This window comes from Genypterus blacodes, unplaced genomic scaffold (assembly GCF_046128005.1).
Source record: "Genypterus blacodes isolate CSIRO-AG114 ecotype Tasmania unplaced genomic scaffold, CSIRO-AGI_Gbla_v1 ptg000032l_1, whole genome shotgun sequence".
Taxonomy (NCBI): domain Eukaryota; kingdom Metazoa; phylum Chordata; class Actinopteri; order Ophidiiformes; family Ophidiidae; genus Genypterus; species Genypterus blacodes.
Genome location: NW_027466845.1, coordinates 2821348 through 2845464, shown reverse-complemented (window position 1 = coordinate 2845464; position 24117 = coordinate 2821348). Strand labels below are relative to the sequence as shown.

Sequence of the window (24117 nt, the reverse complement as noted above, 5' to 3'; positions counted from 1 at the left end):
GAGGAGGGCTTCATCTTCCTCTGCTTCTGTTTTTCCACTGTTATTTCCTCCACCTGAGCTGTTCTGGTTGAATATTAAAGGATAGAGATAAGAAATATGACACATTAAGCTTGGGTGTGTGTGGTAATTAGATTGTCAAGCTTGAGATCTTTGTAGTTTGTGTCCTGCTGAGTTCGCTCCCTTCACTGATGTCTCATTATTCCAAACGTCTCACCCTCCACCTGAAATAACACATTTTCATTTACGACACATATTTAAATCTCTGCCGTGACTGATGATTCAAACCGCCGTCGGAGGACAGAAGGACGGCGCCTTAGTCAGGACTCCTCCGACCCCCTTGAAAGCCTTTAGGATCAAGGCCTCGTCCTCCTCGCCGCACCTCGGCCCGCCACGCGTCGCCACCCTGCCCTTCGTCTCTCTCCACATTTCCATATTTATACCTTCTCTGAGAAACTCCCCTCCGCTCCTAAGTGTCCAATTTGCTCAGCCGAGGCGAAATTCAAGAATTGGGGACTTATTAGAGGAGGGAGAGTCCCCGGCTCCCCTGGAGGCTGAGGAGGCGGCGGCGCGGTAGAGCTGTTTGGCTCCTCGCGGTGACAGCCCTCCTGATGCTGTTTGCAGGAGCGGTTTGTCACTGTTAAACCCGTTCACCTGTGCTGCGCCTCTGTTGTGTCTGGGAGTCATTCCCTCTGACAGGCCAACTTCGTTATCCCGCAACACCTCCAACGGAATTTATGACAGCAGACACTTCCTGACACTTGTCTCCCGAGCCGAGCTCCCTGTGGGGAACAACAGAGGAAGCGGGCTGCAGCGCTCCACTCTTCCTCCTCAGAGGCTCGGGGAGGTCTACAACAAACCACTTTACCCTTTATGTGTTTGCCTCTGTGTGTGTGTGTGTGTGTGTGTGTGTGTGTGTGTGTGTGTGTGTGTGTGCGTGTGCGTGTGTGTTTATCACCAGGAGGAAGGTGGAGATCATGCACACACACAGCCTCTTCACCCTCCTAGGAGAGAGGCTCATGGTGCACACCAACACCGTCACCGTGACGACCTATAACACTCTGTATGAGGTAACATAAATCGCTTCCCTTTGAAACGTCCTGACGCCATGTTTACGCCCTCTAGTGGAAATCTAGAGTTATTTCGGCAAAATAATTAGAGTAAAATGAGTTTGTTTACACATTGATGTTAACTGAAAATCACACAACCTGACCCGTGTGTGTGTTAATGTGTTTGCGTTCAAATCCTCTTTGTGGCGGCTTTATGGTGCCACTTGCTTCATTAATTTTACGCCTGCACCAACATGTCACCGATCTTTATCTCACCAGATCCTCACAGAGCAGCTGTGCACTCAGGTCGTTCACAAGCCGCACCAGGACCCTGAATCCACCGCCAAGATCCAGAACCCCAGTGAGCTCATCGCTGCACCACGCTCTTAAATGTGCCACCTTTGTTTTGACAATATCAATAATTTGTGTGTTTGTATGACCCCAGTGATTCTGAAGGTGGTGGCCACCTTGTTGAAGAGCTCCGCCCCCAGCACGGAGCTGATGGAGGTGCGGCGCCTCTTTCTCTCCGACATGATCAAACTGTTCAGCAACAGCCGAGAGAACAGACGGTGAGCAGAACTTAAGCTGCCTCTTCATCAATTATCCTCCTAATTAATGTATCAAAGAAAATGGAACACCCCCCCACCGCCCGCCCACCCCCTCACTGTTCCACGCCTAATTGGCTCAGATTGATGCTAAATCACCCGTAGACACACACATGTTCTTAAGAGCAGATGTTTTGTCGCAGTTTTTGACAGTCGCTCGCTCACACACACTCATTTTCTTACCACACACACACACACACACACGCAGACACAAACAGACATATTGCCGGTCTTCGAAAACAGCTGACCTACATCGACAATACAATCAGCTGAAAACTAATAAGCAGAAAATGATGTATTCACGTAAAGACTGTTAATATAACGGTGGATTTGTGGAGATGCAAATAAAAACATTACTTATGGATTACTGTGGACCGGTTGATGAGCGTGGATGTGTGTGTGTGTGTGTGTGTGGGCTGCAGGTGTCTGCTCCAGTGCTCCGTGTGGCAGGACTGGATGTTCTCTCTCGCCTACATCAACCCCAAGACCTCAGAGGAGCAGAAGATCACAGAGATGGTCTACAACATCTTCCGTATACTGCTCTACCACGCCATCAAGTACGAGTGGGGAGGATGGCGTGTGTGGGTGGACACGCTCTCCATAGCCCACTCTAAGGTGAGAGGTTCTAGTCTAATCCATGGAGAACACACACAGAATGTGCCAAGACAAGCTGGAAAAAGCCGACCCACACAGTAGAGAAGCTTTCTTTGAAACGTTCTTTTACCTTTCAGGTGACATATGAAGCACATAAGGAGTACCTGGCCAAGATGTATGAGGAGTACCAGCGGCTGGAGGAGGAAAACATTAAGAAGGGGAAGAAGGGTCTGGTCAGCACCATCTCCGGCCTCTCTGCCCAGGCGGCGGCCATCAACGGCACGATCGAGATCCGAGAAATGGACGACAACTCCCAGACGCCCGAGAGCGAGACGGACTACGAGAGCAACCTGCTGGCTGAGGGGAAGGGGCCGGGCGAGGGTCTCACAGCGGCGGAGGGAGCGGTAGATGGGGTCAGGGTGGAAGTTCAGGACCTTCTGGTGGATATAAAGGCGGAAAAGGTGGAGGCCACAGAGGTCAAACTGGAGGACATGGAGTTGCCTCCATGTGACACTCTGGGAGTGTCGGAGAACGGAACTCTGGTGGAGGTGGACTCTCTCTTAGATAATGTTTACTGTGCTGCTGTGGAAAAACTCAACAGCAACGTCAACAGTGTGTTGTTGCCAAAATCCAGCCTAGAGAACAAAGACACCGGCCCTCTGATCACGCTGGACGACGACAAGGACAGCAACAGCTTCCTGTTCGGTGAGCTGACTCCAGACGGCCCTCTGGTCCTCCCCAGTCCGGCGCCTCCCATCCACACCTGCGCCAGCGACGACCTGGGCCTCCTCGCTCACATGACGGGCGGCTCCGAGCTGGGCTGCTTACCCAGCATCCTGGAGAAGGACGAGTACGAGCCGCAGTCGAGCAAGGAGGCCGAGGGCTGGGCGGAGAGATCTGCCAAAAGCCCAGAGGTCACAGAGGTCACAGCCGCAGCGGCGATCGATGGGGACGTGCCGGCTGTCAGGGCCGGCATTGCAACAGATGCAGCCAGCGGCAACTCTGACACGGAGAGATCAGAGGACGGGAAGGACAAACAGAGGAAGATTCAGACAACAGCCACCACACAGGTCAGTGTTTGCTCCTCTGATCTGTATCTATCTTTATGGATCTCATTCATATAGACGTGATCAGGCCGTAAGATTCTTTTCTAGCTGGATGTAAAGTGAAGCACACATGCTCCTGCACATGCAAAATAGTTCCCAGACGTCATCACAATCAAACAATGACCTGGAAACTCTCATCCGGAGGGAAACGTGCTGATAGATGGTCACGGAACACAGAAATGGAGGTCCATCGTTAGGATGTGTTGGGCTGTGGTGAGCAGCTCCAGGATAACGGACCCACAGGACCCAATCCCTGTCCCAACACCTGCTCGGTAATAGGGGCAAGACGGTCCGCCGCACATGAGGCAACGTCCCTCTGCTGCCGGAGAAACTGGGCTGATGGAATAGTTTGCTGGGCCAACAGGAGGGCAGAAATAGAGAGGGAGCATTATTCTGCAACAATCACTGGGGATTTATTCAGCCGCTCTCCTCCTCTGGTACGAGCTGTGTGAGGTCAGGCTCTCTCTCACACACATCGGGTCGCTGATGGAGGGCCGGTGGGAGGCCGGGGTGTATTTTTAAACTCTTTCGCTGCCTTTTGCGTAATTTGCTCATGTTCAATTCATCGGCAGCAGCTTTTTTTGAATGGTGCTTTTTTTGGGGGGGGGGGCCGGAGCGATGAGTCACTGTGGAGCCTCAGTATTGATCTCAGCACATTCTGTCTTTATCTGCAAGACAAGTCCAGCAGGGGACTTATTGTAATCAGGCTATTAACTGTCATCATTCACCGTGAATAATGAGACAATGACGTGATAATAAATTCATCTTGGGGTTTTCATTAATAACCCATGAGTGTCAATCATATATCTTCTGATGGACAGCGGTGATGTCATCTGCAGTGTTTGAGGTATTGATTGTTTGGCGTCCTCTTCTCAGAGTCTCCACGGACGCCCGGGCGCTCAGGCGGAGAGGGACATGCACGTGGACCTGGGCTTCCGCGGGACGCCCATGACGGAGGAGCAGCGGCGGCAGTTCAGCCCCGGCCCTCGCACCACCATGTTCCGCATCCCCGAGTTCAAATGGTCGTCCATGCACCAGAGGCTGCTCACCGACCTGCTGTTCGCCCTGGAGAGCGACGTCCACGTCTGGAGGAGGTTTGAGATATGATGACCGGTGGCTAATACGATGTAGAACCTACAGACCTCTGCTAACCCCATCCTCTTCTCCATCTTCTTCCCCCCTCCCCTCCTGCAGCCACTCCACCAAATCGGTCATGGACTTTGTAAACAGTAACGAGAACATCATCTTCGTCCACAACACCATCCACCTCATCTCACAAATGGTGGACAACATCATCATCGCGTGTGGAGGGATCCTGCCTCTGCTCTCTGCTGCCACGTCTCCCTCTGTGAGTGCAGCGCCGCACCGCCTCACTGCAGGGGAATGCTGCCCTCTAGTGGTCGAGCACTGTGACCGCTGCGTCTCTGTCCTGCTCTGGTTTGACAGTCAGGACCGTGGGGACATGAAGACTTGTTTGTGTTTATTGATCGGGGCTTCATCTTCATCTTTATTCATCTAGTGTGACAGCGTTACACTTCAGACTGTGGACTTTAGTCTGGCTTTATTATTTATTATTGTTTTACCGGATTTACGTCCTTCTTTGCCATTTATGTTGGACTTTCTGGTTTCAGTTTGTCACATATGTTATTATTCTCTTAGATTTCCATCTGAAAATCCCTCCTGGTCTGAACACAAAGGACAGCAACAGTAACATTTGGAGCTTTAGTGTTTAACTTTACTGCCCCTTAAACTATTAAAAGTCTAAATGATACTAGGATTGATTTAATTTGTCATTTAAACTCCCATCAGCCCCAGCAGAGCCCAGTAGACCCTCAGGCCCGGCACACTGCTGAAACGTGATCACATCTGACTCACTAACGCCTCTTTTGCTTGTTCCAAGATGGAGCTGGACAACGTGGAGGCGGCGCAGGGCATGTCCTCGGAGACGGCCATCACCTTCCTGTCCCGCCTCATGGTGATGGTGGACGTGCTCGTGTTCTCAAGCTCGCTCAACTTCAGCGAGATCGAGGCGGAGAAGAACATGTCCTCAGGTGGCCTGATGCGTCAGTGCCTCCGACTCGGTAAGTGTGTGTGTGTGTGTGTGTGTGTAAAGTGTGTCTGTGTGTGTGCTTGGATGGATGAATGGAAAAATAGATGGATTAGAAACGGCGATGACGGCGGTTTGATTGGCACAATAATTTCAGTAATCCTTGGAAATTCACTGTTTGCTCAGCGAGCCTAATTAATTTCATTTAGTGCTTCATTAAATAGTAAATGACTTCTGTGATGAGGCCCGCACGTGCTTCTACTGCCGTATCCAGCAGGACCCAATAACAGAACGGCCCTTTATGGACTCACAGGGACTTGGATGGTTTGCAGTGCAGTCAGGTTCTCCTCGTTAAATAGCAGACTGGGGTTCGTCTCCAAAGACTCCATAGGGCCCTCTCTGCCCTCGTCTGTGTGTGTGTCTGTGTGTGTGTGTCTGTGTCAGTTTGTTCACTGGAATGTCCAATAGATATTTGTGCATGTGACTCTTTGTGTGTGTGTGTGTGTATGTGAGAATGAATGTGTGTCCCTGTGGGTTTGTGTGCGAGTGTGTCTGTGCTTCCTGGATTGTTGACTCCACTAAGTTGTGCTTTAGGGGAGGGAAAGCAGCCCTCCGTCTTCAAAGTGCCCTTGTCGCAAGTGTTGGGATGTGTCCTCGTCTCTGGCTCCAGTGTGAAATCGTCCTGGCTGCCGATTTCGCATGTAGCCTCTTCACCCGGCAGCCCGGAACAGAAAGTCATCAAAGCAAAGCCATCATGCGTGTTAGCGATGACTTTGGTACTGATCTGAAATGAAAGCCTAATTGTGTGTGTGTGTGTGTGTGTGTGTGTGTGTGTGTGTGTGTGTGTGTGTGTGTGTGTGTGTGTGTGTGTGTGTGTGTGTGTGTGTGTGTGTGTGTGTGTGTGTGTGTGTGTGTGTGTGTGTGTGTGTGTGTGTGTGTGTCTCTCTCTCCCTGCAGTATGTTGCGTGGCTGTGAGGAACTGTCTGGAGTGCAGGCAGAGACAGAGAGACCGGGGGTTTAAGTCGTCCATTCCCAACAACAAGACTCAGGAAATCCTGCAAAACTGTAGCAAGGTAAGGATTCAACTTCAATCCCGAGTCTGCACGGTGAATTCATGAGACATATCAGTCATCATCTTGTCGTTTGACCTTATTAGCGCAGCAGAATCTGTATTAATTGCCTAAATCTTAGCAGTCTGACTGTATTATTGACCTTTGACTGCGTAGAATTGCATTTAATCCTGTCTCTCTGCTTTAGACAGCCTTTGAAAATGTCCCCAGTAACCTGTCTCCCATCAAGGACCCTGATCGCCTCCTGCAGGACGTGGACATCAATCGGCTGCGTGCTGTGGTCTTCCGTGACGTGGTGAGCAATGCATGTACACACGCGTCACTCAATGTCAATCAACCAAACAGGGTTTAGTTTCTGGCAGGTGTGAAATGGGGGACGCGTCAATCAATCAAGTTTATGTTGAATAAACCATCGCCTATATACGACGTGTTAGAGAAGAATAACAGTATTTGCATATGTTGAGGTGCATTCAGTTTGATGTCAGAGCTTCTGTAACCGTCTGTCTCTCTCTCCTCCACAGGACGACAGCAAGCAGGCCCAGTTCCTGGCTCTGGCTGTGGTCTACTTCATCTCTGTCCTCATGGTCTCCAAGTACCGGGACATCCTGGAGCCCCAACGCGAGACGCCCAGAATATCGAACCAATCGGGGCGCAGCATGAGACAGGAGATCAACTCGCCGACCAGCACAGGTGCGGCACAGCTCGGTCACACCCCAGCTAATCTCACGCTCTGTAATCTGAATGATGGTAATCTGACGTGTGCTTGCTGCCCGTCTGAGCTCATTAAAGAGCTGTCCTGCATCCTGCGTCCTGCGTCCTGCGTCCCACTGGCTCACCTATAGTTTGATTTATTCATGCGCTCGGCTAATTGTGCTGCATAGAATTAAACATGGAAGCGCACAGGGACTCGAGCTGGAGATGATTATAAGGAAGTTGAATAGGCATCATCATTCTCTGTAAAATGAAAGGTGTGTGTGTGTGTGTGTGTGTGTGTGTGTGTGTGTGTGTGTGTGTGTGTGTGTGTGTGTGTGTGTGTGTGTGTGTGTGTGTGTGTGTGTGTGTGTGTGTGTGTGTGTGTGTGTGTGTGTGTGTGTGTGTGTGTGTGTGTGTGCCTCAAGTCATAAATCATACAATGAGTCACAAGAAAGGAGATGCCTACAAAGGCTTTTCCTGTACGTTTGCAACAGAGCCAGCTCAGATGGGCGAGCGAGCGAGGGAGCATACTTAATCAGCTTCCATTCAGGCACAAGGTGAAGTGAATGAGAGAAACAAGAGGGTGGAGGACGAGGGCCAGAGGAGAGGGGGGGGGGAAAATGAAAGCCCGGTGATTGGAACCCAGGGAGAATGAAGAAAGAGGAGAGCGAGCGGAGACGAGGGGGTGAGAAGTTGAGAGTGAGAGATGGGAAAGCAGCGGCGTGTTGGCAAACTGCTGTGGGTTTTTGGGGCAGTGGAGCCAGGCCGGCTATTTTCAGGCCCATCTGTCAGTGCCCATTAGGCAAGCAATCCACCAGAGGAGAATGGGATCATAGAGGTTGCTGAGAGGAGAGAGGCACGCTGCCGCCTTCATAAATTTCACCAGAAAATGGGAAAATTTTCCAGACGGTGTGTGGCAGACCATTGTCTGTGACGGAGCAAGAAGCCAGACGTCTTGCTGGCTAAATCAGGCCCCGCTGACCTCATTAGAGGGCATCTGATGAATATTAATACGGCCGCCGTCGCATCCAAGTGACCAACCGGGTCAGAACAAACAAAGAAGTGGAGCAGGAAACTTCTCCACACACACCTCCACAGGTAGCAGGGAGACGCTGGGCTGTGAGGGGTTAATCTGCTCCTTCAAGTAAACAAGGATGATGAGCAGATTGTTATCAGCTCACACACCAAACAGCATCGCAGCATCTGGAGGGAGATGAAAGACGCTGAGCACACACACACACCACACACACACACACACACACTGCGTTTGTGTGCCGCTCTTGTTTGTTTCTCCCGATGAGCTTTATTAACCTGATTTGTTTGGCAGGATGATCAATAGACGTTGATCAGTGCGATGTTGTGGAATCGTAACTACGCGATAAAACGAAATGTTGAAAACAATTTGTAGACAATTGGATTAATCTCTGTACATAATAATGGAAGAAGTGTTTTCACAATCCATGAATCATTTAGTAATTTATCCAGCAGGAACAACAAATCTGAGCTGCTTTCACGGCGAATTGTTCAAACTTTCCTCCTTTGCTTCATCATTAATCGTGTTGTTTGGTGATGGATCAGCGGTTTGGACTTCTTCCAATAATAATTAATCAATAATGTGTGTGTTTGTTTGTTATCTCTGTCTCTATCTCACGTGTGTTCTACAGAAACACCGCTCGCCTTTGACGGCTGTAAGGGCCATCACTCCCCGTCCGACCACCACCTCCACATGGCTCCTCCCCTTCCCCGCACCGACTCGGGCATCGGCGAGGAGCAGGTGACCGCCGTCCTGAACGGGTCCGACCTGCACCACCACGGCTCCGGAGGCCTGGACGCCGTGAGCGAGCTCCTATCCGGCCTCTCCTGCGAGGCTAAGTCCAAGGAGAGCCTGTCGCCGTCGCCCAGCGTGGAGGTGCTGAAGCTGCCGTCCTCCGTCACCAGCATCAGCCAGCACAACAAGGGCATCAACGTCAAGGAGATCCTGAAGAGCTTGGTGGCGGCGCCCGTGGACGGCGTGGAGGCCGGGCTGGAACCCGTGTCCTACCCGGACCCCGCCGCCCAGGCCCACGCCATGCTGCCCATGCAGTACCACTCCTTCGACAGGTGAGGCCAGAAACGAGTGACACTACACCGTTTACCTCTTCTGTTTGACTCAAATGGAGATTTAGAAATATAGAAACTCTCACAAAATGGGACTTTAAAGGGTGTTCTCATAGTAGAAAAAAGTGTGTGTGTGTGTCTGTGTCTATCCCTCATATGACCTTAGAATGCTGAGGTTAATCCTTTGTTTCTCCCTGGGTTCTCCAGTCCAGCTCTAATGGTTTGTGAGTAGCGTGGTCCATGTGAGGCTGCTGGTGCGGCGCTGTGATGAATCCTGATGTTTGAAAGGCTGCGTGAAGCTCTGTGCCATCACTGGGCTCTATTTACATTCCTGTCTCAGATAAGACTGCACAGCAATCCGTCTGGATTTGGAGAGTTTACAAACCTGCTCCTGACAGATTTCCACTCTCTCACACACACACACACACACACACACTGATTTCTATCTCGTTGGGCTGATACATTTTTGGAAATCAAATTCATTCTTGAAAGCAATTTAAGGAGGTTTACCGCAAACAAAAACTCCATCTGTTCTTCTGGATGCCACTGATTTGCCAAGAGTTATTGTGTTATGGTGTGTGAGCGCGTGTGTGTGTGTGAGAGTGTGTGTGTAGTCACTGCTGAGCCCTAGAGAGAAGGTGGGTGCGGGGGCGGGGGGACACGGTGAGTCAGGAAGAAGAATGGGGGCCTCCTCCTCTATAATGTATGCCACTCTGAGGTGAGCCTGATGAATAGGGGAGGAGAAGATGGAGGAGCGTGCAGAGAGAGGACAGCCGAGGGGGGAGGGAGGGAGGAGAGGGGGAGGAGAGGGGTCTCCAGGGCGTTGATGACAGATTAAACAGAAGCGGCCTTGCACCACTCGGCGGCCCGGCCCTGTCACCCTCACCGCTCACACCCGTAATGGGAAGTGGCAGCCTGAAATGAGTCGCCGAGGCAAAGTGTATTATTTTTGAAATGCTCTCACACCAGACACACACACACACACACACACACACCCACACACAAACACACACAGCCTGACCACATATACAACTTTGTCTCATGCTTTTCACGTCACTCCCCCTCTTCGAACCTCTATTTGCTGTGTCTAATTGTTTGCCACCTGCCAGCGAAATGAGCTGCCAGCGTGCGGACGGGCCGGGCCGCTCATCAGTCTGTCAGCCGCCGCCCAGATCGAGACTGACATCATCAAAACAACACAAAAAGGAGGGAAAAATGGCTTAAAGTGTGTGTGTATGTGTGTGTGTGTGTGTGTGTGTGTGTGTGGGGGCTTTTTTTTAAAGAACTCCACTGGTGCAGCAGATTTGCTTTATAGTGCGCGAACATTTCCAGTAATCTCATTTGAAAAGTCTCCAAATGAGCTCAGTGAGTGGGTGTTTGTCCTTACATATTTAATGACCAGAGTGGCGGTAATTGGTTTTAATTTAATTTGCGTGCAGGATGGAAGCACGCGGCGTCTCTCCTCCTCTATCTGCCCTCGCTGTCCCACGGATAAAGGACTCTAGATTGGATTTTCTCCGTTGGGTTTCTAAGGGAAACATTGCTTTGGTTAAACTTTCCTCCTCCTCCTCCGTCGCCGCCGCTGCCCGCCTCTTCCCCCTCTGAGCCGCCGAGCTCATTAATATTCATCCGCAGATTAATCCCTGCTTTATCCTCCGCAACTCAATTAAGACAATCCTATTAATAAAATATGCACTAGATAATCTATACATGATTCATGAGCGCTGGGGGAATGAATTATTCATCAAGGAGGGGTTCATGTTTTATCAACATCCTGTAGATCTAATGTAACATCAGGCTGCGTGAGGGGAAGGGGGCGGGATGGCAGGGGAGACGTGGAGAGAAAGGCTCCGACGTCCAGGTCCTGAACCGGAGAAGAAGGAATGCTGCTGATGTTCTGATATCAAAAGCAATAAGTGGTGCTTGTCATCAGCGTTCCTCCGAGCACAGCTGGACCTCTGGAGAGATGAGGAGTTCAATCAGCTCCCAGTCCGTCTCCCCGGCCGCCACTCGCTCCCCTGCTCGCTTCATGTTGATCTGCTAAATCAAGCGCCTCGCCAACAAGGCCACAACATGTCAACGTGGTGTTTGTAATCTATTTTTCCTTCATTGTTTCCCTATAACTGTGTGAAACTACATCAGGCCACTAGGGGGCAGCAGAGAGCACAACGCCCCAACAGTTCGCATTTTTGACCAATTTTAGGTTGCGGATTTGTTATCATGACCTTACAATCAACTTAGAAATATGTCAGATATGTTCATTTCTGCGTCAGAATCTCAGCTACATGTCTCCCGTTGCTTATGCCAGATTTTTCCCTGTAAGATTGTCCTCTTAGTTTTTGGGAAGCAGCCCAGGAAGTCTGATCCTGCAGCACTAAATGAAGGTGAAGAAAGTCCTTCCTCAGAATCTAAACGTCTGCTACGTCCTCAGATGTCCTGCTGGCGAACACACACACGCACACACACACACACGCACACGCACGCACACTCAGACAAACAAACACAGATGAAATCACAGCCGGCTTTGGCAGCGGCACAAAGAGCGAAATCACGTCTCGGCCAATTTCCATTTGTTTCCCAGGCGATCCGGCGCCATTTTCGCCACGTCTGCGAGATGTACGGCGGATATGAAGCGGCGGAAAAAAGTCTTTTTTATTTAGTCGGAGGGGGGATTCCTGGGGATTTGCTCTCAGATGACAGGCGAGCTTAGCCGATGACAGAGCCGAGGCCTGGCCTGTGTCACACAGACGAGCTGCAGGAGGAGGGGGGGGACATTATCTGGCACCCACCTAAACCCCAGGGCCTCGTCTCTACGATTAGATAAGGAGACACTTTCCCTCTCGTTCCAGGCCGAGAACTCACGCGGGGTCAAGTTTGCGCCGCTGAGCCGCTCCTCTAATCCCCCGGGCCGTCAGATGGCCTGTAAGCGTCATGTATCCGCTGTTACGCGAGCTCACAAGTCCCCCACAAGCGATTCCTTACATTTCCTTTCATCTCGGCCCCCATGTGATGTTTTGTAGCTTTAATGTGTGTGTAATTAGTCACGGTTTGTACGTTTTTGTCTTTGATCTGAGTCCCAAAGCAGAGAGTATAGAGGAGCATGCATGGGGAAGTCTCAGTTCTGGTGCCTGAGCAGCCATTTTGCAGACGGTAGCTGTGCAAATGTTTGTAACGAGCTGCCAAGCGGCTCCTGGAGAGTCTCTCCTGAGCGTGGAGGGTGTGTGCGGCGTGTCCCAGAGCGGCGGAGGGCCGAGCGGTGGCACGAGCCGGGGGAAAGTGGCTCCGCTGTGGTCACAGGCCCGTGTTTATTTACCTTAGCCTGGTGTGTCTGTGTCTGTGTGTGTGTGTGTGTGTGTGTGTGTGTGTTTGCATCCTGCTGAAAGATGGCGTAACAGGGCAGGATGTTTACCTTCTCCTTACGTGCTCACTGAAGTCTGGGCACGCTCACTCTGGCAGGGCCCTGGATGGAGATCAGGTCCTTTTAAATGAGCTAGACGTTCTGCTGATGGAGATGAAGCTCATCAGAGGACCGACGTCTCCTCGCTGAGCCTCCCTGCCCTTTAGTGTTACAGGCCGGCGCTGACGTCTCCACACGCTCACATCCCTATATGACTTATGAGTGTGTTCTGTGTGTGTGTGTGTGTCCCTGTAGGAGTGTGGTGGTGCCCGTGAAGAAGCCGTCCCCGGGCGGCCCGGCGGTCAACACTGTGGGAAGCGGCCTCACAGCCAGCAGCACTCCCAACATCTTCGCCGCCGCCTCTGCGACGCCCAAAAGCATGATCAACACCACGGGTAGGTCACGACCCCAGCTCGGCCGCTTAACTGACCAATCACTCTTCCTCAAAGTGACCCAGTTTGGTATCTTCCTCCTCCTGATGTCGTTCCAAGAATAGAAACACAGCCGGATCATATGATGTGACACGTTCCCCTGCAGAGCCTGGGTGTTTCCACTAGATGGCGCTCTTTGCCTTTCTATCAGCGTCTGTGTGCCACTTCCTGATGAAGAATCCCTTTTTGTCCGTCAGGGCCTCAGAATTCTCCTTTACAGACCAAATAATTCAACTTCCTCTTCATATAACCGGGATTAACAATTAAGCAAACACCTCTTTACACACAGCGGGACTGGAGAGTGTGTGTGTGTTTGGGGGGGGTTTGTGTGTGTGTGTGTGATTGACTGACTGTGCCCCCGCCCTTGCTGTTACGTTGCTCCTGGGCGCTCTGCTGCATGGAGCTGGTTCCACCTCAGGGCCCCCGCAGACCCGGGGCCTCTGAAAGGAGCCACTTAACGCCAACGGAGCCATTAGAGGCCGGCGACACCTTCCTTAATGCGCTCCATTAAAAAAAAGGAGAAGAAGAAGAAGAAAAAACGCTCTCCCTCTCCTTTCCAAGCCGCTCTGCAGGAATGTGAGAAATGTCTCCGTGTCAAAGCATTTCATTAATACCACACACACACACACACACACACACACACACACACACACACACACACACACACACAGGCCAAACCAATACACAGCTCGCTTACAAATACACACTTTCACTATTGCAGAATAAATCGCTCGCTTAATCAGAGACACGTTCTGTACATACCTTGCTTTCCTCACGTCTCTCTCTCTCTCTCTCTCTCTCTCTCTCTCTCTCTCTCTCTCTCTCTTTCTCTCTCTCTTTCTCGCTCTTCCTCCTCAGGAGCCACCGAGGCCGCTGCCGCCTCCTCTGCCTCCTCTGCCTCCTCGGCCTCGGGTTTCGTCAACGGCGCGACGAGCAAGAGTCTCCCAGCCGTGCAGACGGTGGCGCCCATGCCTGAGGACACAGTGGAGAACATGAGGTAACAATGGAGGAGGAGGAGGAAGAGGAGGAGGAGACAGCATGAACCTCCATCACCCCTCTGTGTGTTATTAAGTGGATGTGTATGCATGTGTGTGTGTCTTCTCTCTCTCTCTCTCTCTCTCTCTCTCTCCTCTCTCTCTCTCTCTCTCTCTCCTCTCTCTCTCTCTCTCTCTCTCTCTCTCTCTCTCTCTCTCTCTCTCTCTCTCTCTCTCTCTCTCTCTCTCTCTCTCTCTCTCTCTCTCTCTCTCTCTCTCTCTCTCTCTCTCTCTCTCTCTCTCTCTCTCTCTCTCTCTCTCTCTCTCTCTCTCTCTCTCTCTCTCTCTCTCTCTCTCTCTCTCTCTCTCTCTCTCTCTCTCTCTCTGTGTGTGTGACCTGTTTCTGTTCTGGCTGTGCTGGACCCACTTGGTATTTTGTGTTTAACCTGTGTGAGTTTCTGTGTGTGTGACCTTGACTCGATCTCTTCCACTGGCTCTAATAGTTTGTGACAGACGTCCACACTCCTCTTTCTCCAGTCTCTCTCTCTTTCGCTCATGCTCTTTCTCTCTCTCTCCCTCCCCCGATCTTTTTCATCTCTCTCTCTCTCTCTCTCCCTCTCTCTCTCGCTCTCTCCCTCTCTCTCTCACACTCTCCCTCTCTCTCTTTCTCTCTCGCTCTCTCTCTCTCCGTTGTTTTGACGCTTGAGGAATAGAGATTCAGTTGCCATGGCAGCAGTAACCGACATCACTTAGTAGAACTGCAAAGTCAATGATCGTACTATATCACTGCAGAGGCTCCCAATGTTCAGCTTTAAGAGGAGAGAGAGGAAAAAAACACAAAAATAATCTAAGGCAGAATTTAAAAATAAAAAATAAATGAGCTTAAACTTTAAGTCACCAAGCGAAGCAGCAGCCTGAGGTTCATGTTTATGATTCTTGTTTCTCTATTTCAGAGCTTTTCTGACCAGTGCCCACTACACCACACACACACACACACACACACACACACACACACACACACACACACACCACACACACACACACACACACACACACACACATAGCCTTCAGCTCCCTGGTTTTCCCCCAGGTGTGCAGGCAGTGTCCGGAGGTTGTCATCCCTCTACTGTTTGTTACCAGGATGTAGGAAGGCAGACGAAACCACACACACACACACACACACACACACACACACATACACACAGTGCCAGAGAGCAGACTGCATCACAGACTGTTTCCTCCTCTTCCTCTCTCTCTCTCTGCTTCTCCTCTTCCTCCTCCGTGTGTGAGCGTGGAGATGCGGCTCAGCTTCAGTTGCGTCTCCCCATCGCCGCTCTGCTCGACTCCCTGACTCACTGTTCCTCTGAGAGGAGCGTAGATAATGTCAGACGGCGGCGGCGTAGACGATAAGGAACAGGTGCGGCGCCTGGTAACATGTCACAACAAAGAGCCCAAACCAGAGGCGAGCGACTCCCCCTCTCTGAGCGCCGCAGTAACACTAACGTCTCCACTGATCGCTCCCCAGCATGCAGAGGGGTTTGGGTTTGCGTCCCTCTGAAGCATGCCGGCTCGGTCTTCTCCTCAGCCGTCCCGTGTGTGAACGTGTGTGAACGTGTGTGTTTTGTAACCTCTCCTGTAACGTTGACTCCATTTTAAACAGTCCCGCTCCTCTCACTTTGCCTCAGCAGCATCACCACCAAGCTGGAGCGCGCCCTGGAGAAGGTGGCGCCCCTGCTCAGAGAGATCTTCGTGGACTTTGCTCCCTTCCTGTCCCGCACCCTGCTGGGGAGCCACGGGCAGGAGCTGCTCATCGAAGGTACGGGAGCCGTGTACGCTCACATTCCTCTGCTTATATAAATCTGTTTTTAAAAGCTAAGGTCACGTTTTTTATTTCACTGAACAGAACGTTTGGAAGCCGTTTTCCTTTTTCCCTTTCCACGGCCTTTTCACGCATTACATCGCTCGCCCGTGTAAGATCGCAAGGAAATCAAAAAGCTTTCGCCGTGTTTGTGTTGGAAGAACGGTGACACTTTCTTCTTCTACCGTGACGCTTTTACACAGCCGGCCGCTCCAAAACCCAATTGCATGCGATGTGAAAATGAAATGGAGACCTTTTTTTTGCCTTTTTGTCGACTTTTACTGGAGGGATCTGCTACAAGCATGAACTCTGCAGGAACACGACCTCTTTAGGAGCAACGTCATCGCTGTAATGGCCTCCGTGCTTCCTAACGGGCACGGCCGCAGTCAGTGTGTGTGTGTGTGGATGGGTGTGTGTGTGTATGTGTATGTAGACGGGGAGAGTTTGGCAGAGAGGGAAAGAGACGAGCGTGTGATCTCTCCGCCGCGCTTCTTCTCCTGGACCTCCAGTCTTATTTCCTGGTGGACGTCTGAAGGCTCCGCCCCCCTCTGCAGGCCCCAGGTTGGCAGCTGCTCACAGCGCTGCTTGTGCTGTGAGTGTGTGTGTGCGTGTGTGTGTGTGTGCGCGTGTGTGTGTGTGCGTGCGTGTGCGTGCGGTGCCACTACTCTTCTTCCGCGGGCTTGTTTTGGCTCTCATCCGCCCGTGCAAATGTATGCGTGCGAGCAAAGTGCACTTTAAATGTGTGTGTGTGTGTGTGTGGCCTCTGGTCTCTTTGCTCGCAGTGAAACGATATCTCCCCTCCGCTCCTCTCTGCCAAACGTCCTTCTTTATACTGTAAAGCTTAAAGCCATATTACTTTCAGAGGTCTGGGCGCAGAGTGACAGCAGGCTGGGAGAACGTGACTCCTGTGGCTTTATGGAGGAGGAAGAAGCTGTCTCTCCTCCACCAGAGTGTGTGTGAGTGTGTGTGTGTGTGTGTGTGTTGCTGTAATGGTAATTGAAAGGTGTCGTCCTTGACAAGCTCACAGGAGAAGCAGCTCGTACATATTTGATAAATCTGAACTTAAATCCTTCCTCCAAATACCAGCACAGTTCCACAAACATCCCCTCTCCCCTCTCCCCTCTCCCCTCTCCCCTCTCCCCTCTCCCCCCTCACACGGCTGCTCCGCACACGTAAACATCCATAAACATGTGGGCGCGCCCGTGCACGTGCGGCTGCAGCTCTCCAAACAAGCTCAGGGGAGTGGAATGAAAGATCAGGTAGCGCGGCCCTGACAAGTGTGAATATGTCTGTTACCCTTTCAGTCAACGTCTGTCAGCCGACTGACCAAGCTGACAAACCAGAGGCCCGAGCTGAGAGTGGAACCAACGCAAACAAGGTGGCAGATGGACAGCTCGGGCCTCATAAAGCCAGACACACTCAACCCTGTCTGAGCATCCGCAGGAGGGCTCATCCCACCAAACAGCTCGCCCCGCCGCTCCGCTCCGTCCTGCTTATCCCCATTCTAGTCTAAATATTTGAGCCCAGTTTCTTCTTCTTCTTCTTCTTCTTCTTCCACCTCCTCCTCCCGCTCGCCCTCTCTCTCTTTTCTTCCCAGGCTCACAGTTGAAATACTGTGCTGCGGTGCAAAGGCGCTCCATTTACCAGTAATTACCAGCCATCCATCACTCCTTAGATTGCCCGAGGTCGAGCCCCCGGTGCCCTGCGTGCCCCCTCGGCTTCACCCTACTCCTTCACCGCCTCCCCTCCTCTCCCCTCCCCCGCTCGCAGACATGTGGTCACTGCGGCAATTATACTGAGTGCACCCTGAGCTTTTTTACACTTGGTAGTTGGTGGCTCGGGCCCCCGTGCGTGTGTGTGTGTGTGAACACTGCTCCTGTTGTGACGTCCTCCCTGAGCGTCCCGGCCGGCCGGCGCGTTGCCCCCCCCACACAATGCCACATTCACCCCGCGCCTTAACCCTGCCCCGTTTACAGGAAAGGGCTGGCGGGCCGTGTTTAAATCCTGCGCTTTTAGTTTGTCCACCAGCACAAAGCCAGGGTCAGTCGGCCACCTGACTCCCTTGTCAGGCTGACTGACTTATGGCTGGGCATGTCGCCGCTGTAACAAGAGGTCAGCAGAGGCACTCGGCGTACAAGAGAGGGGTCACTTCCTCTCTCCAGTATTTACTATTCGCTCCGTCCGACCGTCTCTGCTGGTGAATAGAGGCGGCGTCGACCCTAAAACGTCCGTCCGTCTTGTGTTCTGCATGATTTGCGTCCTGCTTGGCCTTGTAAAGTGGCCACACAAGCAACGCTGTGTTCAAAGACTCTTCATTGGACTTTAATGCAAATGAGACAAATGAAGGTCGGGCAGTTAAAGTTAAAGTTAAATGGGGATTTGTGACAATTTGGTGTCATTTTTATATTTACATCATTGTGAAGCTGATTGAATCTGTCAGTAAGTTATCAATCTATCTATCTATCTATCCATCTATCCATCTATCTATCTATCTATCTATCTATCTATCTATCTATCTATCTATCTATCTATCTATCTATCTATCTATCTATCTATCTATCTATCTATCTATCTATCTATCTAATCTAATCTATTAAGTTGTTGATTGCAGCGCCTCACTTAGACGCATGACATCATCCCTTGCATGGACTATAGGGGCAGTAGAAGTGGCGGTAATGACGCAGCTCTGCTCTGCCCCCTAGTGGAGATGCACAATTTAATCCTTCAGGTCCACGCAAGTACACACGCAGGTATGTGATCTGTGCTGTGTGTACTCTTAGTATAAGTGACACATGTTGAGGCCTGAAGGTTCTATTAAGCCATAAAAACAATAGAGACTTCAGATTGAGAACACCGGATCCATCCTCTCTCCGCTGACTTCGCCTCTAAAACAATGGCAGCCATGTGGCGCCCCGGTTCTTCTCTTGGCAGCCGATAACGAATCCCCGAGAGTTGTTCTCCTCTCCGGCGGTAATGACTGCACCATTAACGCTTCCTACACCGAGCAGAAGGAGCCGGAGGTGGCGAACACGAGACCAGTGGCAACCATTGTTTCTGCAAATGAGCTTTTCACACCTGCCCTTGTTTCATTAGACCGCTGTCTGCCTCTGCTGCTCTCCGTCTGCAGCGTCGAGACGAGGGAGGAAGCTGTGAACGTCTGTGTTTGATTCTACCAGTGTGTGTGTGAACGGTGTGTGTGCGCGCATCTGTTCAGCGAGGAATATTTTGCATTTTTTAAGATGAGCAGAGTAGAAGCAGGATAACGAACGCACACAATTGTCACTTTGCTCATAAAGGTGCCAGGACTATAAAAGTCTCTTCAACGTGTCAAAACATTTCATCAGATTATTTTTTTTTTTTTCACAGTATTTGTTTGGAACGCTCACAAATGATGCAACACCTTTAGCGCCGTCTCTGCAGTCTACCCTCAGACGGGAGGTTCTGATTATCTGGGGTTGTAACTTTCGCCCGTCTCTCTCTTTCGCAGGTCTGGTGTGCATGAAGTCCAGCACGTCGGTGGTGGAGCTGGTCATGCTGCTGTGTTCGCAGGTGAGTCTGGTCTTCCTCCTCATCATCCTCCTCATCCTCCCTCCATCTCGTCCTCTAGCCTCTTCCCTCATCTTTCACTCAATCACCCGTGGTTGTTTATAATATTGCAAAATCTGGAAAAACAACTTCTCCCATCTCTGCTTTAGCTTTGCCTCTTGGTTCACGTCCCCTCTCCAGCTTCAAACAGCGCTCTGAGTCCCTGCCACTTCCTCACCGCACCCCCGCAGCCTTAATCCCCCCACACCCTCCTTTTTTAAGGGAGTCCGGCCCCACCTCATGCCGAAGCCGCCGCCGCCGCCGGTGACTGATCACCTCTGAGCTGACCCTGGCAATCTCTTGTTAAGCCCTTGTTTCAGAGAAGGTCAAAGCCCCGATGTAGCAGTTAGAACAGGAGATATTTAACATACCTTCTGTCAGCCCATCAGTCTTGCGTCGGGGAGCCCATAAGGAAGCCATTAGCTGGTGCCTCTCTGTGGATGCAGACTGCAGGGCCGGAGAGAGACCGCCGCTCCGCTCGCTCCACGCCGTCCTCGGCCCGGAGACGCTCTTCAGCAGGGAGCTTAAACACGCAACTCTCTCTCTCTCTCTTATAAGGAAGCCATTATTCAGGGCTGCACACCGGAGCGCCCGGCTCTCCCGTTATCCTCTCTCCTTTGAAGCTTTTTTTTTTTCTTTTTTCACAGATGACGTCCTCCTTTTTGTTGCTGCTTTCCCTGCATGTAGATTGCGTCCCTGCGCGTCCCTGGGAAGTTTCCCTTTTCCCAGCTCCAGGATTTATTGCAGATGAGACCGTCAACATGCTGTTAAGGGTTCTGAGTCCATCCCACCCCACCCCCCCACCCGACCCCCATCCCTTCTCACAGATAGCATTACCGCGGCTCCAGAGGTTCCTGCCATTAGAGGCTCTGGGGATGAAACCCAGGCTGAGATATCGATCAGACAAAGAGGCCGAAACTGGACCTACAGCTCCTCGCCGTCCTTCCACAACCTTTTCAGAGAGAGATAAGAAATTGCTTTGCATAATAACAATACAAGCACAAGTACTAAAACACTACACGGCGTACTAATAAACAATAATAATCAGCGTCCTCTCCTCGGCCTTCTCAGGACTCCTAACTCATATTTCTGACATCACTGTGCACTTTAACAGAGCGCAGGCGGCTTTAGCAGCGCTCCTGGCTTATATCACAATAAAATGCCAAGTTCGGCGTATCCCTCAGATATTTCAGCATTAATGTTTGCAGACAGCGCCGAGGCCACTTAGCCTGACCTTTTGTCCCTCTCTGTTTTGTGACCTGTCAGTTTTATGAATAAATTAGCACTAATGATGGCCCCGCTCTTTATTTATGCATACTAAATCGCAGCAATCATCGCGCCGGGGCCGAGCCGCTGCCGCCGCCGCCGCCACTGCTGCAGACACCGCGTGTCTCTCCTCAGCTCGGGCAGTTGAATGAAAAGGTCAAGCAGCCTCTGGTTCTTGTAACAGCTTAAACATACAGGGGGGATCCCGAATGGAGCCACAGAGATTTAGTGATGGAAGGCCTCCAGATGTGCAGAGTAGAGAGCCGGCAGATAAAAGCGAGCGGCTCCGGCGCACTGACAGGTCGGATTGAAACACCACAAATACTTAGAGCCCTGCTGAATTTCACCAAGATGAAAGTGGGAGGAGAGAGAGATTTTCTCAAGGCCGGCGAAGATGGCGTCGTCTCGGAGCGCCGCCGTGTGATGTTAGAGGCAGAAATAAGGCAGCGGGTGTTTCCAAAGATGGACACAGGAATGTTACCCAGACTGAACCTATCATCAGTAATTCCCCAAAGTGCCTCCCTGCGTTATATGTCACAGATTACGTTATACGTCGGGCTTTTCTTGTCCCTGAGCGCCTAAACAAACTTCCCACGGCCCAAGGTGCGGCCGTGCTTACGGCCTGCGTGAGGGATCGGGTTGCTTTCTTATTTAGTTGCACGTCGCGTCTCATTTCCTTCAAAAACTAAAAAAAAAAACAGAAGGAGTTTTCCGTAAATGGCCGCAATCAAGCGCGGCCTCCTGTGGGAGCGCCGGGAAAAACCAGAACCCCTGAAAGCACCGTCAGCTGTCACACCTGAGACGAGGTCACCAAACGCCTCCTCTGACCCCGCCGCCCCTTTTCTCCCCCAAATCCTCCCCCGAGTGTCACATCTGCTTTGATTTCCGTATTTATATTTGTCACGTGCGCTACGTATACCTCCACCTCCTCCTCCTCCTCCTCCTCCTCCTCAACTAGACCCCTGTGCTCCATCCCTGTCCAAAATCCAGAACAGCTTACTCCGAGCAGATACCGAGCGGCGGCGAGTGGGGGTCATGGGGAAAACATTTGGAGACCAGATGCTCGGCAGTTTGTCAGCGCCGTCTCCCCGCCCGCCTTAACGTGCGGCAGGGTCAGATTGTGTTCTCCGCCGTGAACCGGTGTGTGTCAGGCGCGACAGCTGTGGACGCAAACAACATGCCCGTGCTTTATAACGTCGCTGTCACTTATTCTGCTACTCTACACCACAAATGCTGCTTTACCTCGTCCACACACTGCACACACACGTCAGAGAGCCCTATGTGTTCCTGTTAGCAGTAACTGTAAAGGTTTGAAAGCAAAGTCCCATCCAAAGCTCCTTATAGATCCTTATAGATGCGTACAGCCTTCACTCTTTCCCTCTTTCAGCTTCTTTTTGAACTGTGGCCTCCTCTGTTTTCTCTTCCATTTGCACCTCGGCCCGGGCACAGGCCAGCTAAAGTTCCCACAGTGAAAGACTTTCAAACTGCTTTTTAATCATTTCCAGAGCGCCGCGTTCAGTGTGTGTGTGCGTGAGTGCGTGTGTGTGTCAGAGAGCTTGCGAGTGGCCTCGGTGCTCCGGGCCCAGGCGGCTCAGATCCCTTCCAGGCACTCACAGCCGAGCTCAATGAGCCTCCTCAGTAATCTGTCACTGTAAGGGGACAGAGGAAATGGCTGTATTTAAGCGAGAGGATACAGTTTCATCCCACAATTACATCTCTCCTGTGTTTACAGATGGCTTCACGGAGGAGGGAAGGATGGTCACACATGTGGTGCAGGATTTCAGCTTTTTATAGCCTCCCCCTCCTCTTCCTTCCCTTTAAGGATGTATGAACTAAATGCTTTCTTTGCCTCCTTGAATTACACGATATCAAATGAGAGATAAATCACAGATGAATCTTGCTCTTCGCTCGGTGAAATATGTTTTCCGTCGTGGTTTTTTTTTTTCTTCCCCCTCCCGAAAGATCCGATTGCATATTGGATCAAAAGGCTATTTTGTTTCTGTTGTAGTGTTTTAATATTTGATGTGTTTTTCCCTTTGAGTGAGCGTCTTTATTACTTTGTTATGTTTGCTTCATTGCTTATTTATGCATTTTATGGAAAACTAGTGCCATTGATATATTCTATAACTCATGGGGAATTTAGATCATTTGGTGTTGATGGCGCTTTTACATTTTTAAACTTAGCAGAGCTTTCTGTGTAACAAATCACTGAATCCCCTTTTTGGTTCCAGGAGTGGCAGAACTCCATCCAGAAGAACGCCGGCCTGGCCTTCATCGAGCTGATCAATGAGGGACGGTACGTATCCATGGAGATGAGTTGTCCTGCGTTTGTTTCTCTTTCTCTCTTTGTCTCCTCGCCCTTGTGGCCTGGCGTGGATTAGCTCTAAACCTGTTGTCCCTCCTGGCCGCTCAGCAGGGGGTAAAAGTGAACGAGTGCGGTCATCCTCTCTCTCTCCCTCCCTCGTCTTTGGGCGTGGCCAGACTGGGCAGATCAGGCTCAGCCCTCCTCGCTCCATCTGCTGACCCATCTGGCCGCGCCCGTAGCTTTGCCCGGCCGCTCGCCTCGGGCCCCCCCCCCCCCCCCCCCCGAACAAAGAGCTTTAGGCGTGGGAGTGGCACAGGGCGCTGTCCAGGGTGCTGCTGACACGTGCATCATCTCCAGGCTTTACTCAAGTCTCTGCACACACCTGCTCTGCTTTAACTGGAGCAGGAGTGTGTCTGCCTCACCTGCCCAACAACAGGGGAAAGTGTGTGTGTCTGTGTGTGTGTGTGTGTGTGTGTGTGCTCTTGATCTAGCTCTCTGCTCACAACCGCAGTATAAAAAACACCCCAATTAACAACTGTAACCACTTTGAAATGAATTGAATCACTCTTCTTGATCGTCTCTGCTGGCCCCCTACAGCTCTGACTGCACTGCCCCCCTGGTTTACGTTCTGACACACACACACACACACACACACACACACACACACACACAGTATTATAGTGTCTGAAAGTGGCAGCTGCAGAGATTAGCGTGTAAAGCAGTGTTATGAAAAGCACAAATCACTGGCTGCTTGGTGACACGGCACACAAAATATTTAGAAACATGATCAATCAGACTAATGCAAAGTGTTTTCTGTGTTTTGCTTGTCACACACTGATATCACAGGGATTTTACTGCTGCTTTTACTCACCGGTTTATGGGACCTCTTAAAACATTAACATTAAAACATTTAAGTGAAAAGCCAAGCACTAAATATTAATACGTGCCGTGTTAAGGACTGTGGGCTTCTTTGTGTTCTCGCTCTAAACACACACACACACACAAACACACACACACACACGCTCGAGGTCTTCCGCCCGTCC

The 24117-nt window shown here is 51.1% G+C and overlaps 1 protein-coding gene across 2 annotated transcripts in view; it reads left to right on the top strand.

The window, feature by feature from the left end:
- nbeab (neurobeachin b) overlaps window positions 1-24117 on the top strand; it is a 168487-nt gene that overhangs the window by 63873 nt on the left and 80497 nt on the right. The window contains exons 18-34 of one of the 2 annotated variants that reach the window (XM_076146145.1): window positions 959-1067; window positions 1326-1407; window positions 1492-1615; window positions 2074-2266; window positions 2383-3315; window positions 4228-4445; window positions 4546-4699; window positions 5252-5432; window positions 6356-6471; window positions 6656-6763; window positions 6990-7158; window positions 8826-9261; window positions 12911-13050; window positions 13945-14083; window positions 15749-15876; window positions 19406-19467; window positions 23001-23065. In XM_076146145.1, the coding sequence (XP_076002260.1) occupies window positions 959-1067; window positions 1326-1407; window positions 1492-1615; window positions 2074-2266; window positions 2383-3315; window positions 4228-4445; window positions 4546-4699; window positions 5252-5432; window positions 6356-6471; window positions 6656-6763; window positions 6990-7158; window positions 8826-9261; window positions 12911-13050; window positions 13945-14083; window positions 15749-15876; window positions 19406-19467; window positions 23001-23065 (3357 nt within the window). Of the gene's footprint in view, window positions 1-958; window positions 1068-1325; window positions 1408-1491; window positions 1616-2073; window positions 2267-2382; window positions 3316-4227; window positions 4446-4545; window positions 4701-5243; window positions 5433-6355; window positions 6472-6655; window positions 6764-6989; window positions 7159-8825; window positions 9262-12910; window positions 13051-13944; window positions 14084-15748; window positions 15877-19405; window positions 19468-23000; window positions 23066-24117 lie in introns of both variants that reach the window. The other variant, XM_076146144.1, reaches the window with a different exon arrangement.